Source organism: Lithobates pipiens, unplaced genomic scaffold (assembly GCF_037356315.1).
Source record: "Lithobates pipiens isolate NorthernLeopardFrog02 unplaced genomic scaffold, aLitPip1_a1.2 Scaffold_27, whole genome shotgun sequence".
Lineage (NCBI taxonomy): Eukaryota > Metazoa > Chordata > Amphibia > Anura > Ranidae > Lithobates > Lithobates pipiens.
Genome location: NW_027507788.1, coordinates 107,248,504 through 107,263,725, shown reverse-complemented (window position 1 = coordinate 107,263,725; position 15,222 = coordinate 107,248,504). Strand labels below are relative to the sequence as shown.

General features: G+C 48.0%; 2 protein-coding genes across 2 annotated transcripts in view; both read left to right on the top strand.

Annotated features, from left to right (window-relative positions):
* Positions 1-15,222, top strand: part of LOC143934056 (myosin-10-like) — a 297,595-nt gene that overhangs the window by 5,916 nt on the left and 276,457 nt on the right. The window lies entirely within an intron of this gene.
* On the top strand, positions 2,245-5,323 carry LOC143934055 (uncharacterized). Its single transcript, XM_077457323.1, has 2 exons — positions 2,245-2,994; positions 3,101-5,323. Exons 1-2 carry the CDS (start codon positions 2,796-2,798, stop codon positions 4,471-4,473), a joined length of 1,572 nt encoding a protein of 523 aa, XP_077313449.1. The 5' UTR covers positions 2,245-2,795; the 3' UTR covers positions 4,474-5,323.

The window sequence follows — 15,222 nt, the reverse complement described above, 5'->3', positions numbered from 1 at the left end:
ATATAAAAAGGATGAGGGAGAGATACGAGACTATATATGTAAGTATAAGCCTACATTTGGACAGACTCAGAGGTAGGTGGGTTTGTTTACATCCACCAGTCCATAGGGCTGGATGGAGCTTCTGATGAGGTCTACCTGAAGAACTGACAGGAGGAGCTCTCGGCCTGTGTGAAAGGTCCATATTCTTCTGAGCGTGTCCCGCTCTGTCAGTTACCATTTCAATGTGGGAATCAACATTTTGTTCTCAAACTAGTCACTTGATGAATAGAGAATGCCCTTTGGCTTCCTGTACTGGACATTCCTGTTATTCCACCGATTGTCCAACCACTGAAACACACAGACAACATACACAACATAAGATCCGATCTGTAGCAGCAATCCAGGGCAGCTGACGTTTTTCTTAGAATTTTTAGGAGAAAGTGATTTGCAGTCAGTGAGAGATCTACTGGATGTCCCAGTGATTATCTGTTTACTGAACCATTTACTTTTTTGGAGATGGTTACATCCTTTTCCCTTTAAGGAGCTACTCTTGTTACCTAATGCAGCTGCTAGTAATAGTGGCACACCAGCTATCTGTAGTTGCAAATAGAAACATTGTAATCAACTACAACAGCAACCCCTGTAGCAGCTAAAAAGGACAAATTGACAAGAGAAGATAATTGGAGTGTTTTGTAGCGGCTCTGAACCTCTGTTACATAGTTGCTTGTTTTGTCATGGGCCACGCATGGCTCATTGATCTATGGTGCTCTGGGCGCTGTGCTTATCTCTTTAGTTACACTGGAGAAGTACATTACCGTATATTTCTCATACATATAACTTGTGGACCAACCACATTTTGTTTTTCTATAAACTTGCTTTTTGAGAGAAAGTGCATGTTTATGATGTAAATGGTCGCACCCAGTGCTGTCTTATACCGGGGAAACGGAAGCCAATATCTGGCAAAAAAAAGGTTATTTTTCCATCTTTAGATATCAGTTAGAGCAGGGATATGCAATTAGCGAACCTCCAGCTGTTGCAGAACTACAAGTCCCATGAGGCATAGCAAGACTCTGACAGCTACAGTCATGACATCCAGAGGCAGAGGCATGATGGGACTTGTAGTTTTGCAACAGCTGGAGGTCCACTAATTGCATATCCCTGCAGTACACTGCTGATCACTAGTTAAAGATGAAATATTGTGAGCTTAGTGCTTCTTAACCACTTCAGCCCCAGAAGATTTTACCCCCTTTCTGACGTTGTATCCAAACAAAATTGGCATCCTCCCCCCCCCCCCCCCCCCAAATAGAGCTTTCTTTTGGTGGTATTTGATCACCTTTGCAATTTTTATTCTTTTTGCGCTATAAACAAGAGAGCCACAATTTTGAAAAAAAAGGCAATTTTTTGTTATAATAAATATCCCCCAAAAATATATATTATTAAATTTTATTTTTTTTTTTTTTTTTGTTGCCCTCAGTTTAGGCCGATTATGTATTCTTCTACATATTTTTGGTAAAAAAAAAAATCTCAATAAGCGAATTGATTTGTTTGCACAAAAGTTATAGTGTCTACAAAATAGGGGATAGTTTATGGCATTTTTATTCAAATTTATTTATTTATTTTCATGACTGCAACATTATGGCACACACATTGGACACTTTTGACACTATTTTGGGACCATTGTCATTTATACAGCGATCACCGATGACAGGGAGCAGTGATCTCTGTCAGGACACTAAGCCGAACAGGGAAATGCCTTGTTTACAAAGGCATCTCCCCGTTCTTCAGCTCCATGACACGATCGCTGGTAGACCCCATTTAAAGGGGACATACAGGTACACCTATTTGCCCACCGCTGCCATTGTGCTGATGTATATTGGCGTGTAGCGGTCGGCAAAGGTTAAAGTGGTCATAAACCTCAGACATGAAATATGATAAAGCATATCCCTCTCTATAGAGTGTACTTGTCTCAATTAAAGTGGAAATAAACCCTCACCCCCCTCCTATCATTTTCAGCCATGGAAGCTGCCATCTTGGCCTCTTGTTTAATCTTTAACTGCCCTGATGCTGCACATGTGATCAGTTATGACACCAGCCATTGGATGCTTTGACAGTTTGGTTGCGAGCACAAGCAATGTGAGAAATGTTGGCATTTGAATTTAACTGTTTTTCTCAAGTCGTCTTCCAGGACGGCAGCCTGAGAGATGACTGGTCCACCTGACAGGAAACACAATCAATCAAAGAGGTTAAAAGCCCCCGCCCCTCCCCGTGCTCCTCAGTTTTTGATTGTGTTTCCCCACAGCGAAACCGTTTGTTATTTTTTCCTAGACCCGAAGCCTGGGGCTGGTGGTCTCCCCCTGGGAGCCAGACCAAATGCCTGGGAAGCCTCTGGGTCTGGCAGGATGTTCTCATCCTTCCTGGGGGGTTCCCCTATATTTTCCTCAGGGGGGGCAGCAGAAACTGGAAGAGCCCCCCTGAGCGCTGAAGGACCCTGGGTACAGTGGTGTACCCAGAACTTCAGGGGCCAATTTTCCTCTCCTCTCCTTACCTGTGCGGTGGCCGTGCAGAAAAGGAGCCTGGTGTCCCTTTTGGCTCAGGGTATCTCTCTGAAGACTCCAGGTCCAGCAATCCAGAGGGTTCTTGGTGCAGCTGGAGGCAGTATCTCCCCTTTTCAGCAGAGGTGCTCAGCTTTCTGGGGAGGTTTGGCACCATCTTCCTGGAGCTTGGTGGAGGAATGACATCACTTCCTCCACAGAACAGGAAGTGAGCTCAGAGTTCGGGTCATTTCCTGTCTACAGCAAAATGGTGGCCGTATCAGCATGGAGGTAACCACAGCCTCAGCCTCACAGCTGATTTGCCAAATCGGGGACATAAATCCAGGAGGAGCAGGCGCCCACTTCTCCCACAGACCGGCTGCCTTCGCCTGTGTTAGCTGTCCGAAGAAGCTCACTGGTGCCAGCAGCATGGAACGTGAGGAGAGACCCGCAGGGTCCATGGCCATGGAGGAGACCACAGGGGGTGAGTCTGACCGGCCGCTGGAGGTTTAGATGGGGGAGGGTACCCCAACTCTTCTCCTCTGGGTGGTACAGTGCTGTATTGTAATGCCTGTATGTTTTTGTTTCAGGGGACGATGCCACTGCCCTTGGGGTTGCCAGCCGTCCCGTGAAATCTTCCACCCGCTCTAAGCGTTGTGGAAACTGTAATGCTAGATTACCCCCAGATCATCCTAAACCCTTCTGCTTTAAATGTATACAGAAGCTGACAGGGAAGGAAACCTCTCAGATAATGGAGAAGTTTCTCACAGTACAAACTGAGATGCTGTCCACTCTGAAAGCCTTTCAGTCCTCCCTTAAGTCTAGGGATTCAGAGGCTCACACCAGCAAGGACGCCTCCTCCCAGGAGGGCTCCGCTTCCTCTAGGGGGTCTAGACGGCGGGCAGACAACCCAAGGTATCTCCAGTCTCAGGATTCAGAGGAGGAGGATGAGTCCGAATCCCATGGGCAGGGATTCTCGGACGAGGGTGTGTTGGACAGCCAGGAGGAGGATGAGGGGGAGGACTCCAGGTCTAGCAGGCATATCTTTTCAGCCGATGACATGGAGGGACTACTGAGGGCGGTTTACGCTTCTGAAGGGATTCAAGAGCCCACGGCACAGGTCTCTGCCCAAGACAAAATGTATAGGGGCTTAATTAAACCACAGACCAGGTTTCTTCCGGTACATCCTGCACTCAAAGATATTATCTTAAGGGAGTGGAAGGATCCGGAGAAGAGGCTCCTAAAGTACAAAACATGGAAGCGTAGATGCCCCTTTACTGAGGAGGATGAGGAGAAGTTTTTCAAGACTCCTAGGCTAGACGCCTCCCTGGCACAAGTTTCTAAACAATCCGATCTTTCCTTTGAAGACACTGGGAACATCAAGGATCAGATGGATCGGAGGGCAGAAACTATTTTGCGCAGGGCCTGGGAGGCCAACGCGTCGGCTATGAGCCCCGCGTTGGCCTCAGCCTGCATCGCTAGAAATGCGGACATGTGGATCTCTAAGCTGATAGACCACATCTCCCAGACTTCCAAGTCTAAGGAGGTCTTAGATTCATTGGAGGTCGTAGGCAGCGCTGTTGCATACCTAGCGGATGCGGCCGTGGAGACGGTGCGCACAACCGCCAAGTCCGGTGCCTTACTAAACTCGGCTCGGCGAGCCCTATGGGTTAAAACTTGGGATGGCTCATCTAAGACCCGTCTATGTGGCCTCCCTTTTGAGGGTTCCCTCCTTTTTGGTGCTGGCCTAGACCAAGCCCTTGCTAGGTCGACCGAAAAGGGGAAGAAATTCCCTACTAAACCGAGGAGGGATAGGAAGAGGTTTTTTCGTGGCCCCCAGGCAAAGAACCGCTTCTCGGAGAAAAAGGTCTCCCCTAATAGACGTTGGGGGGCTGGGAAGGACAAGCAGAAGTCAGGCATTCTCTTTTCCAGCCAGAAGTCAGGCGACAAGACCTCCAAATGACATTCCAGTGGGGGGAAGACTTTCCCACTTTGTCCCTCAGTGGGAAAGGGTCACTCGGAGCCCCCATATTCTACAGATCATAAAAGAGGGTTACAGATTAGAATTTCTTTCCCCTCCTCCCACCAAATTTCTCTTGACTCACCTTCCCAGGGATCCTGGCAAGGCAGCAGGAGTCCTACAGAATATAGAAGAACTGGCCAGGCAGGAGGTCATAGTGCCTGTTCCAGAGGGCCAGCAGGGTCAGGGGTTCTACTCCCACATATTTGTGGTACCAAAGCCCTCAGGAAGATATCGCCTCATCATAAATCTAAGGCATCTCAACGTCTTCCTGCGGTACAAGAAGTTCCACATGGAGAGTGTTTATTCTCTCAGGAGACACCTTCTCAGGGACGTGTTCATGGTAACCTTGGATTTAAAGGACGCCTACCTTCACGTCCCTATATTTCAGAACCATCAGGTCTTCCTAAGATTTGCAATTGCCTCTCCAGAGGGAGTTCAGCATTGGCAGTTTGCGGCCCTCCCCTTCGGGCTGGCATCCAGTCCAAGGGTTTTTACAAAGATCCTGGCAGAAGTAGTGGCCTTCCTGCATCTCCAGGAAGTAGCGCTGATTCCCTATTTGGACGACATTCTGATTTACAATCAGAATCGGGATCAGCTCCTTTTGGATCTAGCCAGGGTAGTGGAGACCTTAGAATCCCTGGGATGGATCATCAGCAAGGAAAAATCCTCACTGATTCCGGCCCAGACGAAAATGTATCTGGGATTCCTGGTGGATTCCGCGCAACAGAAGTTAGTTCTACCCCAGAGCAAGGTAGAGGGTATAATTTCAGCGGTCCTTTCTCTGTTGGAGGCAAAGACATCTTCATACAGAGGGATTATGAGGGTGCTGGGCCTGATGACGGCAGCTATCCCAGCAGTTCCTTGGGCACAGCTGCACTCCAGGACCCTCCAGCACTTCCTCCTTTCCTCTTGGGGCAGGAAAGGGGTTTCTCTAGAAGTAGAAGTGGCCATTCCGATCGAGGTAAAGGATTCTCTTCACTGGTGGCTTCACCCTCAGAGGCTTCAGGGGGGTCTCCTTTGGAGTCAGCTTCAGCCGCTCAGGATAACAACAGACGCAAGCTCCTGGGGGTGGGGGGCCCACCTGGAGGATCTAACAGCCCAGGGTTCCTGGGACATGAGTCAGAGAAAGACATCCTCAAATTTTCGAGAACTTTAGGCATTAAAGGCTTTCGAAAGGAGGATCAAGGACCAGGAAGTTCAGGTCCTATCAGACAACGCCACGGCAGTGGCATTTGTCAATCATCAGGGGGGCACCAGATCTCCAACTCTACTGGCTCTATCTTTAGAGATCATGGGCTGGGCGGAGCATCGGATTATCTCCATTTCCGCAGTCCACATAAAGGGGTCCCTGAATGTAGAGGCAGACTATCTCAGTCGTCAGCCGATTCTTCAGGGAGAATGGGAGTTGAATCCAGAGGTATTCTCCCTGGTATGTCGGCAGTTCGGCGATCCAGAGATAGATCTGTTCGCCCGCAGAAAGAACAGAAGGGTAAAGAGATTCTTTTCCCTTGCCCGAGAGGGGGGCTCAGAGGGGATAGACGCCTTGGCCCAGGTTTGGGACTTCCGGTTGGCCTATGCCTTCCCCCCCCCTGGGGCTAATTCCGAGGGTTCTTCAAAAGCTGTTTCTCTCGGAAGGCGCCCTGATTCTGATAGCCCCTTGGTGGCCCAAGAGAGCTTGGTTTCCAACCCTGCAGGGTTGGTCCATAGCCCCGCCATTACACCTTCCTGTTCGGCGCGACCTTCTCCTTCAGGGTCCAGTTTTCCATCCAGACCCCAGCTTCTTCAGGCTGATGGCCTGGCTCTTGAAAGGCAGAACCTGCGGGAGAAGGGCCTGTCGGACAGAGTAGTGGATACTCTCCTCCTTAGTAGAAAGCCAGTCACAAGGCGTATTTACGCTAAGACCTGGGGGATTTTTTCTCGCTGGTGTCAGGTGAGAGGGACTTCACAGCAAGAGATCCCGGCCATTCTGGAGTTTCTCCAGGATGGAGCAGAGCAGGGGTTGGCAACCAAGACACTTAAGGCACAGGTCGCAGCCTTATCCTGTTTTTTGGAGAGACGCTTGGCACTAGATCCTCTGATCAAGAGGTTCCTTTTGGTCAGAGAGAGGTTGTCCCCTGTCCAGGTGTCTAGGTTCCCACCATGGGATCTTACCTTGGTGTTAGAGGGCTTAACAAGGCCCCCCTTTGAACCAATAGACCAGATCCCCCTCAGGATTCTCACCTTTAAGTTGGCCTTTCTGCTTGCTATTACATCAGCCAGGAGAGTAGGCGATATTCAGGCTTTTTCAGTCAAGGAACCATACTTTCGTTTATTTGAGGACAGGGTTATACTTAGGCAGGACCCCCTGTACCTCCCTAAGGTAGCATCCAGGTTCCATAGGACTCAAGAAGTAGTGCTACCTTCCTTTTGTAATAATCCCCAAAATGAGAGGGAAATTTCTTTTCACTGTCTGGACGTCAGACGTTGTTTATTATCCTACTTAGAAAAAGTTAAGGAGTTTCGAAGGTCCAGCCATCTTTTAGTTAATTTTTCTGGCCAAAAGAAGGGCCAACAAGCCTCCAAAGCATCCATAGCTAGATGGATTAAGCATGCCATTGCTTTAGCCTATGAGCAGTCAGGTAATGCAGTTCCTAGGGACCTGAAAGCTCATTCCACGCGATCTCTGGCAACCTCTTGGGCAGAAAGGGCCGGAGCTTCAGTGGAGCAGATATGTAGAGCCGCTACATGGACAAGCCAGAACACCTTCCTGAGGCATTACAGGGTGGAGTTACTGTCCCCTCAGGATCTGGCATTTGGCAGGAAGGTCCTGCAAGCGGTTGTCCCGCCCTAAGGTAGGCCTGAGCTACTTGCTCCTCTCTCAGGGTGCCGTCCTGGAAGACGACTTGAGAAAATGACCAGTTACACTTACCGGTAACTGTGTTTCTGGGAAGTCTTCCAGGACGGCAGGCCTACTTCCCACCCGTTCTCTTTAGGTATAAATTAAGGTATAGAGTGTGGTGGTGTGGTGTGGTTTTCTTCACTCTCGTGCACTGGTGTGGGTCAATACTTTGTCACAACTGAGGAGCACGGGGAGGGGCGGGGGCTTTTAACCTCTTTGATTGATTGTGTTTCCTGTCAGGTGGACCAGTCATCTCTCAGGGTGCCGTCCTGGAAGACTTCCCAGAAACACAGTTACCGGTAAGTTTAACTGGTCATTTTTGAAACTGTTAAATCAATGGGTTTACTTCCGCTTTAAGTGCACTAAAGTGTAATTTCTGTCTACTGCGTTGTTCCTCTGCTATCGGCATGAGTCACTTCTGACAAGTTTTCCTGACCCCAAGAGAAAAAATTGTGACAGAGGAGGGAGCTCCAGCACACATCCTGTGATTGACAGCCTCAGCTTTGTTCCTGTGTGGAGGAGAGTGTGTTTCTTCCCTCCAATCAGCTCTCAGAGCTCTCCTCACTGAGCTCTACAGAGTGTAACTTACGTTTTCGCCCCCTTTTTATCTGACAGCTCAGGCAAGCTTTATAAATGTTGGACCTTGAACAGATGTAGCGAAGAGAAGACTGGGGATAAACAAAAAAGGTACAACTTATATAGGGGGATTTATGTCATCGCTGGGTCTATGTGAGGGTTTACACTCGCTTTAAGGATTTGTAAATGTTATGGGGGGGGGGGGGGGGTGTATTACCACCACTACATCCATTCCATTACATGGATTTTAATAACACAGCTGAAACTATTTTTTTTAACACACTGAAGTGAGCATTCAGAGCAGTATCATTGCATTGAGGGACAATATTACAGAGATGTGTTTTTGCCAGGGAGTTCCCCTAATACAGGGTGATTGGAAATTTCTAGAGAGGGTCCGTATAGTGGAGTATTGCCTTACTACATACATGCAATTCAGACATATCAGCAGAAAGGTGCCTGCTCACAGGAAAACACCTCCCGTATCGCTTTTCACAAGAAATGATTCAAGGGAACCTGCCATGATTAGGCTTATGCAAGAATCTGCATAATCAGGCTTAACGTATTAGAACTGTGGAGGCTTAACTATGAAAGAGATATATTTGCCTCTTTTCTTTGCTTTAAATACTTTGCCTGATTCTACCACTCCAGCCTGTGTAAGGAGGTCAGAGATCACCGAAAGCCTGATCATTGCTGCCTGTCTGCTTGACCTCAAACAATGATCCTCTTCTGAGCCTACAGAATGTGAGATCAGGTGCCGGCAAAAAAAAAACATCTCTGGTTTGCCTCAAAGAGGCCGAAGTCCCAAGGCAAACTCACACTAGGCACGTTGCCTTTTTCTATGACCAAGTTTAATTGTCCCCACTCCCCGTTGGTCTGTTTTTACACTGTACCAGGCATCACCATAGCGATCCCTGCTTGGGTGACCCATCAGAGTTCTGTGCCCAGCAGGTATGGATAGTGAACAGATGAATGTGTACCATGCTAAAGCCCACCTCTTGCAGCAGGCCAAGGCATGGTGCTGAGTAATTTGGTTTGTCAACCAAGCTGGAATTTTGGTGTTGTGAGCTCAGGCACCTTGTGGATTGCCTACAGTGAGTACACCTTTATACTCGGTTTGTGACGTAAAATAAAATAGCAAATATACATATAATGTGATAAAGTCAGCTCACCCATGGTAAAGCAATTTACATGCATGAACTCACACAATTATTCTTATTCTTGCATAAGTACATATGTGATCAGTTCTCTTTAAAGCAGAAACCCATCAATTCAACAGTTTCAAAAAACTGTTAGGGCACTTTCACACTGGCAGCATCCAGGCATCACCGGTAAAGTGCTGCTATTTTTAGTGGTGCTTTACCCTCATTTTTGTATTGCTTTTCGCCCACTATTCAGGAGTGAGGAGTGCCTACAGTCAAGCATGGAGTGTCATGGTCTGGGGCTGCATGAGTGATGCCAGCACTGGGGATCTACAGTTCATTGAGGGAACCATGAATGCCAACATGTATTATGACATACTGAAGCAGAGCATGATCCCCTCCCTTCAGAGACTGGGCCGCAGGGCAGTATTCCAACATGATGACAACTGCCTTGCTAAAGAAGCCAAGTGTAAAGGTGGTGGACTGGCCAAGCATGTCTCCAGACTTAAACTCTTTGGAGCATCTGTGGGGCATCCTCAAATGGAAGGTGGAGGAGCGCAAGGTCTCTAACATCTACCATCTCCATGATGTCCTCGTGGAGGAGGGAAAGAGAACTCCACTGGCAACCTGTGAAGCTCTGAACTCCGTGTTCAAGTGGGTTAAGGCAATGCTGGAAAATAATGGTGGCCATACAAAGTATATTGACACTTTGGGTCCAATTGGACATTTTCACTTAGGAGTGTACTCACTTATGTTTTGCAAGCAGTTTAGACATAATTTTTTTTTTATTTTAAAGTCAGCAGCTAAAAATACTGCAGCTGCTGACTTTTAAGGGCACCGGCAATGTCGGCACCTGAGGCTGAACTATCCCTCAGTCCTCGGATGCTACCACTGCCATCTCCAGCCTCACTTCCTGGTTCCCTACTGCGCATGCGCAAGTTGCCCTGCGTAATCCGAATGGTCCCTGCTGTCTCTGGGACCCATGTGTCTCCCAGCAGACGGTATCTGCACCCCCCTCCCCCTGAAAGGTGCCAAATGTGACACCGGAGGGGGGGAGGGTTCCGAAAAGCGGAAGCTCCATTTTTTTGCGGACCTCTGCTTTAATGGCTGTTTGAGTTCTTTTTAGGGGACAGCAAATTTACACTGTTATACAAGCTGTACACTCACCACTTTACATTGTAGCAAAGTGTCATTTCTTCAGTGTTGTCACATGAAAATATATAATAAAATATTTACAAAAATGTGAGGGGTGTAGTAACTTTTGTGAGATTCCTGTATAGATATGACGGACGATTCTCTTCCTTTACACCCAGCTGACCTTACAAAGGATCTATTCTGTCTGATTTTCTGCTAGAAAATATTATTCCTCTACTATGGAAACATGACCGATCACATTTAAACAATTGTTCAATAAAGTTAATTTGATTAAACTACAGTAGAAAATAACATTAGACTCCATGCACTAAACTATAATGATTATTTGCCATAATGATCATTATTTCCAGCAGTGAGCTAAAAAGTAAATGGCAGAAAATAAAGATCATTATGGCACATAAAGCACATTAAAGCTTCTAAATTGAGCTTAATGTCTTCAAAAGACCAGTATAACACATTAAGAATAAGGACATGTTCATTTACACAAACAAGGATAAATCATTACATAATTATAAAAATAGAGTAAATAAGTGACAATGGAACAGTGACATTGACCACACTTCAATCTAGATTCCTGGACTTTATTACATATACGTTTATCCTCCAGTCTTCCAGCTATATAGTGTTAGACTTTATTGTTCTTTGAGTCCATATAAAAATAAAGTTTGCCAACGCACAGTAGAAGGTGGGGGTGTTGCTAGGATTGTGAAAGACCCAGGGCACACCAAGGAAAGCGCATTGTGGCAGACGGTGGGCGTGGCCTGATTACAACTAACAGTGGCATGAAAGGGGAATAATTAAATAAAGTCTAATGCCGCGTACACACGACCGGACTTTCCAGCAGACTAGGTCCGACGGTCTTCCCCACGGACTTTCGGCGGAGCTCCGATGGACTTTCTGAACGAACAGACTTGCACACACACGACCGGACTTTCCGGCAGACTAGGTCCGACGGCGTTACGACGGACTTCCAAACGAATGGACTTGCCCACACACGGACGGCTCATTTTGAACGTGATGAGGTACGGGACTAGAAAAGGAAGTCAATCTCGCCGCTTTTATTGGCGAGATTGACATCTTGCAAGCCCCGTCGTCTGGTATGGATTTTAAGGGGAACCCCCTACCCTAAAAAAAACGGTGTGGGGGTCCCCCCAAGGTCCATACCAAACCCTTATCCGAGCACGCAGCCTGGCCGGTCAGGAACGGGGGTGTGGACAAGCGAGTGCCCCCCCCTCCTTAACTGTACCAGGCCGCATACCATCAACATGGGGGGTGGGTACTTTGGGAAGGGGGGTGCCCTGCGACCCACCCACCACAAAGCACCTTGTCCCCATGTTGATGAAGACAAGGGCCTCTTCCCGACAACCCTGGCCATTGGTTGTTGGGGTCTGCGGGTGGGGGGCTTATCGGAATCCAGGAGCCCCCTTTAATAAGGGGACCCCCCAGATCCCAGCCCCCACCCTATGTGAATAAGTATGGAGTACATTGTACCCCTACCCATTCACCTGGGGGAAAAAAATGTCAATAAAAAAAACACTAGACAGGTTTTTAAATTAGTTTATTAGGCAGATAAGGGGGTCTCTTTCATCTTTGGGAGTCTCTTTTGACTCCTCCGCTCTCTGGCCTCTTCTCCCACTCTCTCTGATTCTTCTCCCAGGTTCCTCCTCTATCTTCTGCTCTTTTGCTAGTGGTGGCCTGGTGTTTTCCATCGACTTCTTCCCTCCGGTCTTCTTCCGATGTTGACACAATGCTCTCTCCCACTGCAATGCTGTGTGCACTGTGCACTACAACTTGTATAGGCATGAATGATGGCACAGTTCCAGGGCATGCTGGGACTGTGCTGTCATAAGGGACAGGGGTCACTGGGCAATGCTGGGACTGTGCCGTTCATAAGGGGCGGGGTCACTGGGTGACATCACTCAGTGACTCCGCCCCATGCCTATATAAGTCGTAGCGCACCGTGCACACAGCATTGCAGCGGGAGAGAGCATCCATACTTACCATACCCCATACTTATTCACATAGGGTGGGGGTCGGGATCTGAGGGGCCCCCTTATTAAAGGGGGCTCCGGGATTCCAATAAGCCCCCCCGCCCGCAGACCCCGACAACCAACGGCCAGGGTTGTCAGGAAGGGGCCCTTGTCTTCATCAACATGGGTACAAGGCGCTTTGGGGGGGCCGTAGGGCACCCCCTTTCCCCAAAGCACCCACCCCCTATGTTGAGGGCATGCGGCCTGGTACGGTTCAGGAGGGGGGCGCTCGCTTGTCCCTACCCCTTTGTCCCCACCCCCTTTCCTGACCGACCTGGCTGCGTGCTCGGATAAGGGTCTGTATGGGCCTAGGGGGTTCCCCTTAAAATCCATACCAGACATAAGGGACATTGTCGCCTCCTCTCTCGCGCTCACTGCAATCGGAAAATGTTTTTTTCTTATTGCAGCGAGCACGAGATGTACAGTACCCTGCAGCCGAGAACCAGGATAGGATCGCGCTGGAAACATTCTCATGGGCAGGTTCTGTAGCTGCCCTTGCATCGTACTTGGTCTATGGGACCAGCACACAGACGATCGTGTTTCCCAACAGGAACTGGGTCTGGCGGAGTTCCGGTGGGAAGATTTAAAACATGTTCTATTTCTAAGTCCGTCTGATTTTTGGACCGCAAAGGTCCGATGAAGCTCACACGCGATCTAATTGTCTGGCGAATTCGTTCTGTCGGACCTTTGCTGTCAAAGTCCGGTCGTGTGTACGTGGCATAAGCCTACTTATAGTAGAAGTTCATCCAAAACTTAACTAACTCTAAACCTTCTTACAGGCACATTGCAAAACGAATCTATCCAGCCCTGTAAAAAAGAAATCGCTAGAATACCTTTTTTGCAGCCGCTTCGGTCCGGTCCTACGCTGTCAATGGCGGTTTTGATGTGTGTAGGAGAGGCAGCCAACAACCAAAGCCCCATAGTAACTCTATGGGTGATTTCACTTCCCAGGCATTTCCCAGCAATCGTGGGTTCTCTCCTGCACACAGCACCTGCCGCTGGAGACCAGACCAGATCGACTTCAGAAAAGGTATGTATAGCGATTTTTTTTTTTTTTTTTTTTATTTTTTTTTTTTTCCATTTACAGGGCTAGATAGAAGTTTTAGAATGTGACTGTGAGTAGATTTAAAATTAGGTTTTTGGGCAGGGCAGCCATCAGAAATTTTGAGGTCCCTTACACAGCTTTAGCCCCCCCCCCAGGCCTGACCAACATTCCTCAGGGCCCTCCCACCAAATTCACCCACTGGCCATCCCACCTAGTCATCATCTGCATCCCTCTCCGCAATGAAACTCTTATCCACATCCCTCTGAGGATGATTTTGGGTGGGGATGAGGATGATGGAGAGGGATGGATGTTTCTGGGTGGGGATGGGGATAAATTGTGGACAGGGATGAGGATGATTCTGGGTGGGGATAGGGATTGATGATTCTGGGTGGGGATGAGGATGAGGGAGAGGGATGGATGATTCTAGATGGGGATGGGGATACATTGTGGACAGGGATGAGAATGATTCTGAGTGGAGATGGGGATCATGGAGAGGGATGGATGATTCTGGGTGGGGATGAGGATGATGGAGAGGGATGGATGATTCTGGGTGGGGATGTGGATACATTGTGGACAGGAATGAGAATGATTGATTCTGAGTGGAGGTGGGGATCATGGAGAGGGATGGATGATTCTGAGTGGAGATGGGTATCATGGAGAGGGATGGATGAGAGAACAGTGCCAGCGGGGATCAGCACTTTGGGAAAATGGGAAAGTGTGTTTCCCTGCTATGCTTTGCATTTGAGGGAAGATTCTGCCGTTTTGTGACCCCCTGTACACACACATCACATGGACACATCCACTGAGCTGCTAACTGACACTGTCCACTGCCCCACTGACATCGTCCACTGTTCTACTTACTGACACCATCCAGCTCCCTACTGCCCCCATCCTCTGTCCTATTGACAGTGCACTGCTATTGACACCAACCATTACCCTACTGACACCGTCCTCTGCCCCACTGACATCGTCCACTGTTCTACTTACTGACACCATCCACCTCCCTACTGCCCCCATCCTCTGTCCTATTGACACTGTGCACTGCTATTGACGCCAACCATTACCCTACTGACACCGTCCACTGCCTTACTGACACGGTCCACCGACCTACTGAGCCCATCTACTTCCCTACTGACATTTTTTTTTAAAACTGCCCACTAGATGGCACTTTATGCAGTGCTCTGTTCCTGTAGACCTATGTACATTGTACATTCACATCAGTCCTTGTGCCCATGGAGCTTACAATCCAAGGTCCCTACCTCACATTTAGACAGAAGCTGTCTACCAATCAGCATGTCTTTGGAGTGTGGGAGGAAACCTACAAAGGGAAAACATGCAAACTCCATGCAGGTAGTGTTGTGGTTTAGATTTGAACCGATGGCCCAAGTGCTGCAAGGCAGAAGTGCTAACTACGAAGCCACTCTACTGCCCACCTAAATTATATTTGTCTAAACGCTATACAATATTTATTCTCCCTTACACAGAGGATTGTTCAGTTACTGGGTTAAATATTTACCAATGCAGAGCAAAGGTTACTATTCTCATGGTGTGATAAGATTAAACATAGTCAGTAAAACAAAGAGTGGCATGGAAACAGTTTACAGCTCAACGGTTATAATTCCTATTACTGAAAGAAAGAGTCATATATGTAGGTTTTACTATGGGAATTCCTAAACTTTTCATGTAGTCTAGTATATTTTTAACCCTTTCATGCCTAAACCTATTTCTGACATTTGTTGCTTACAGGTTAAAATCTGTATTTTTTGCAAGAAAATTACTAAGAATAATTTTCTAAGAGATAGAAACTGTGAGCGCGCGTGCCCGCTGCACAGAGGGGGAGACAATCAGCAGGCCCGGCATACCCGA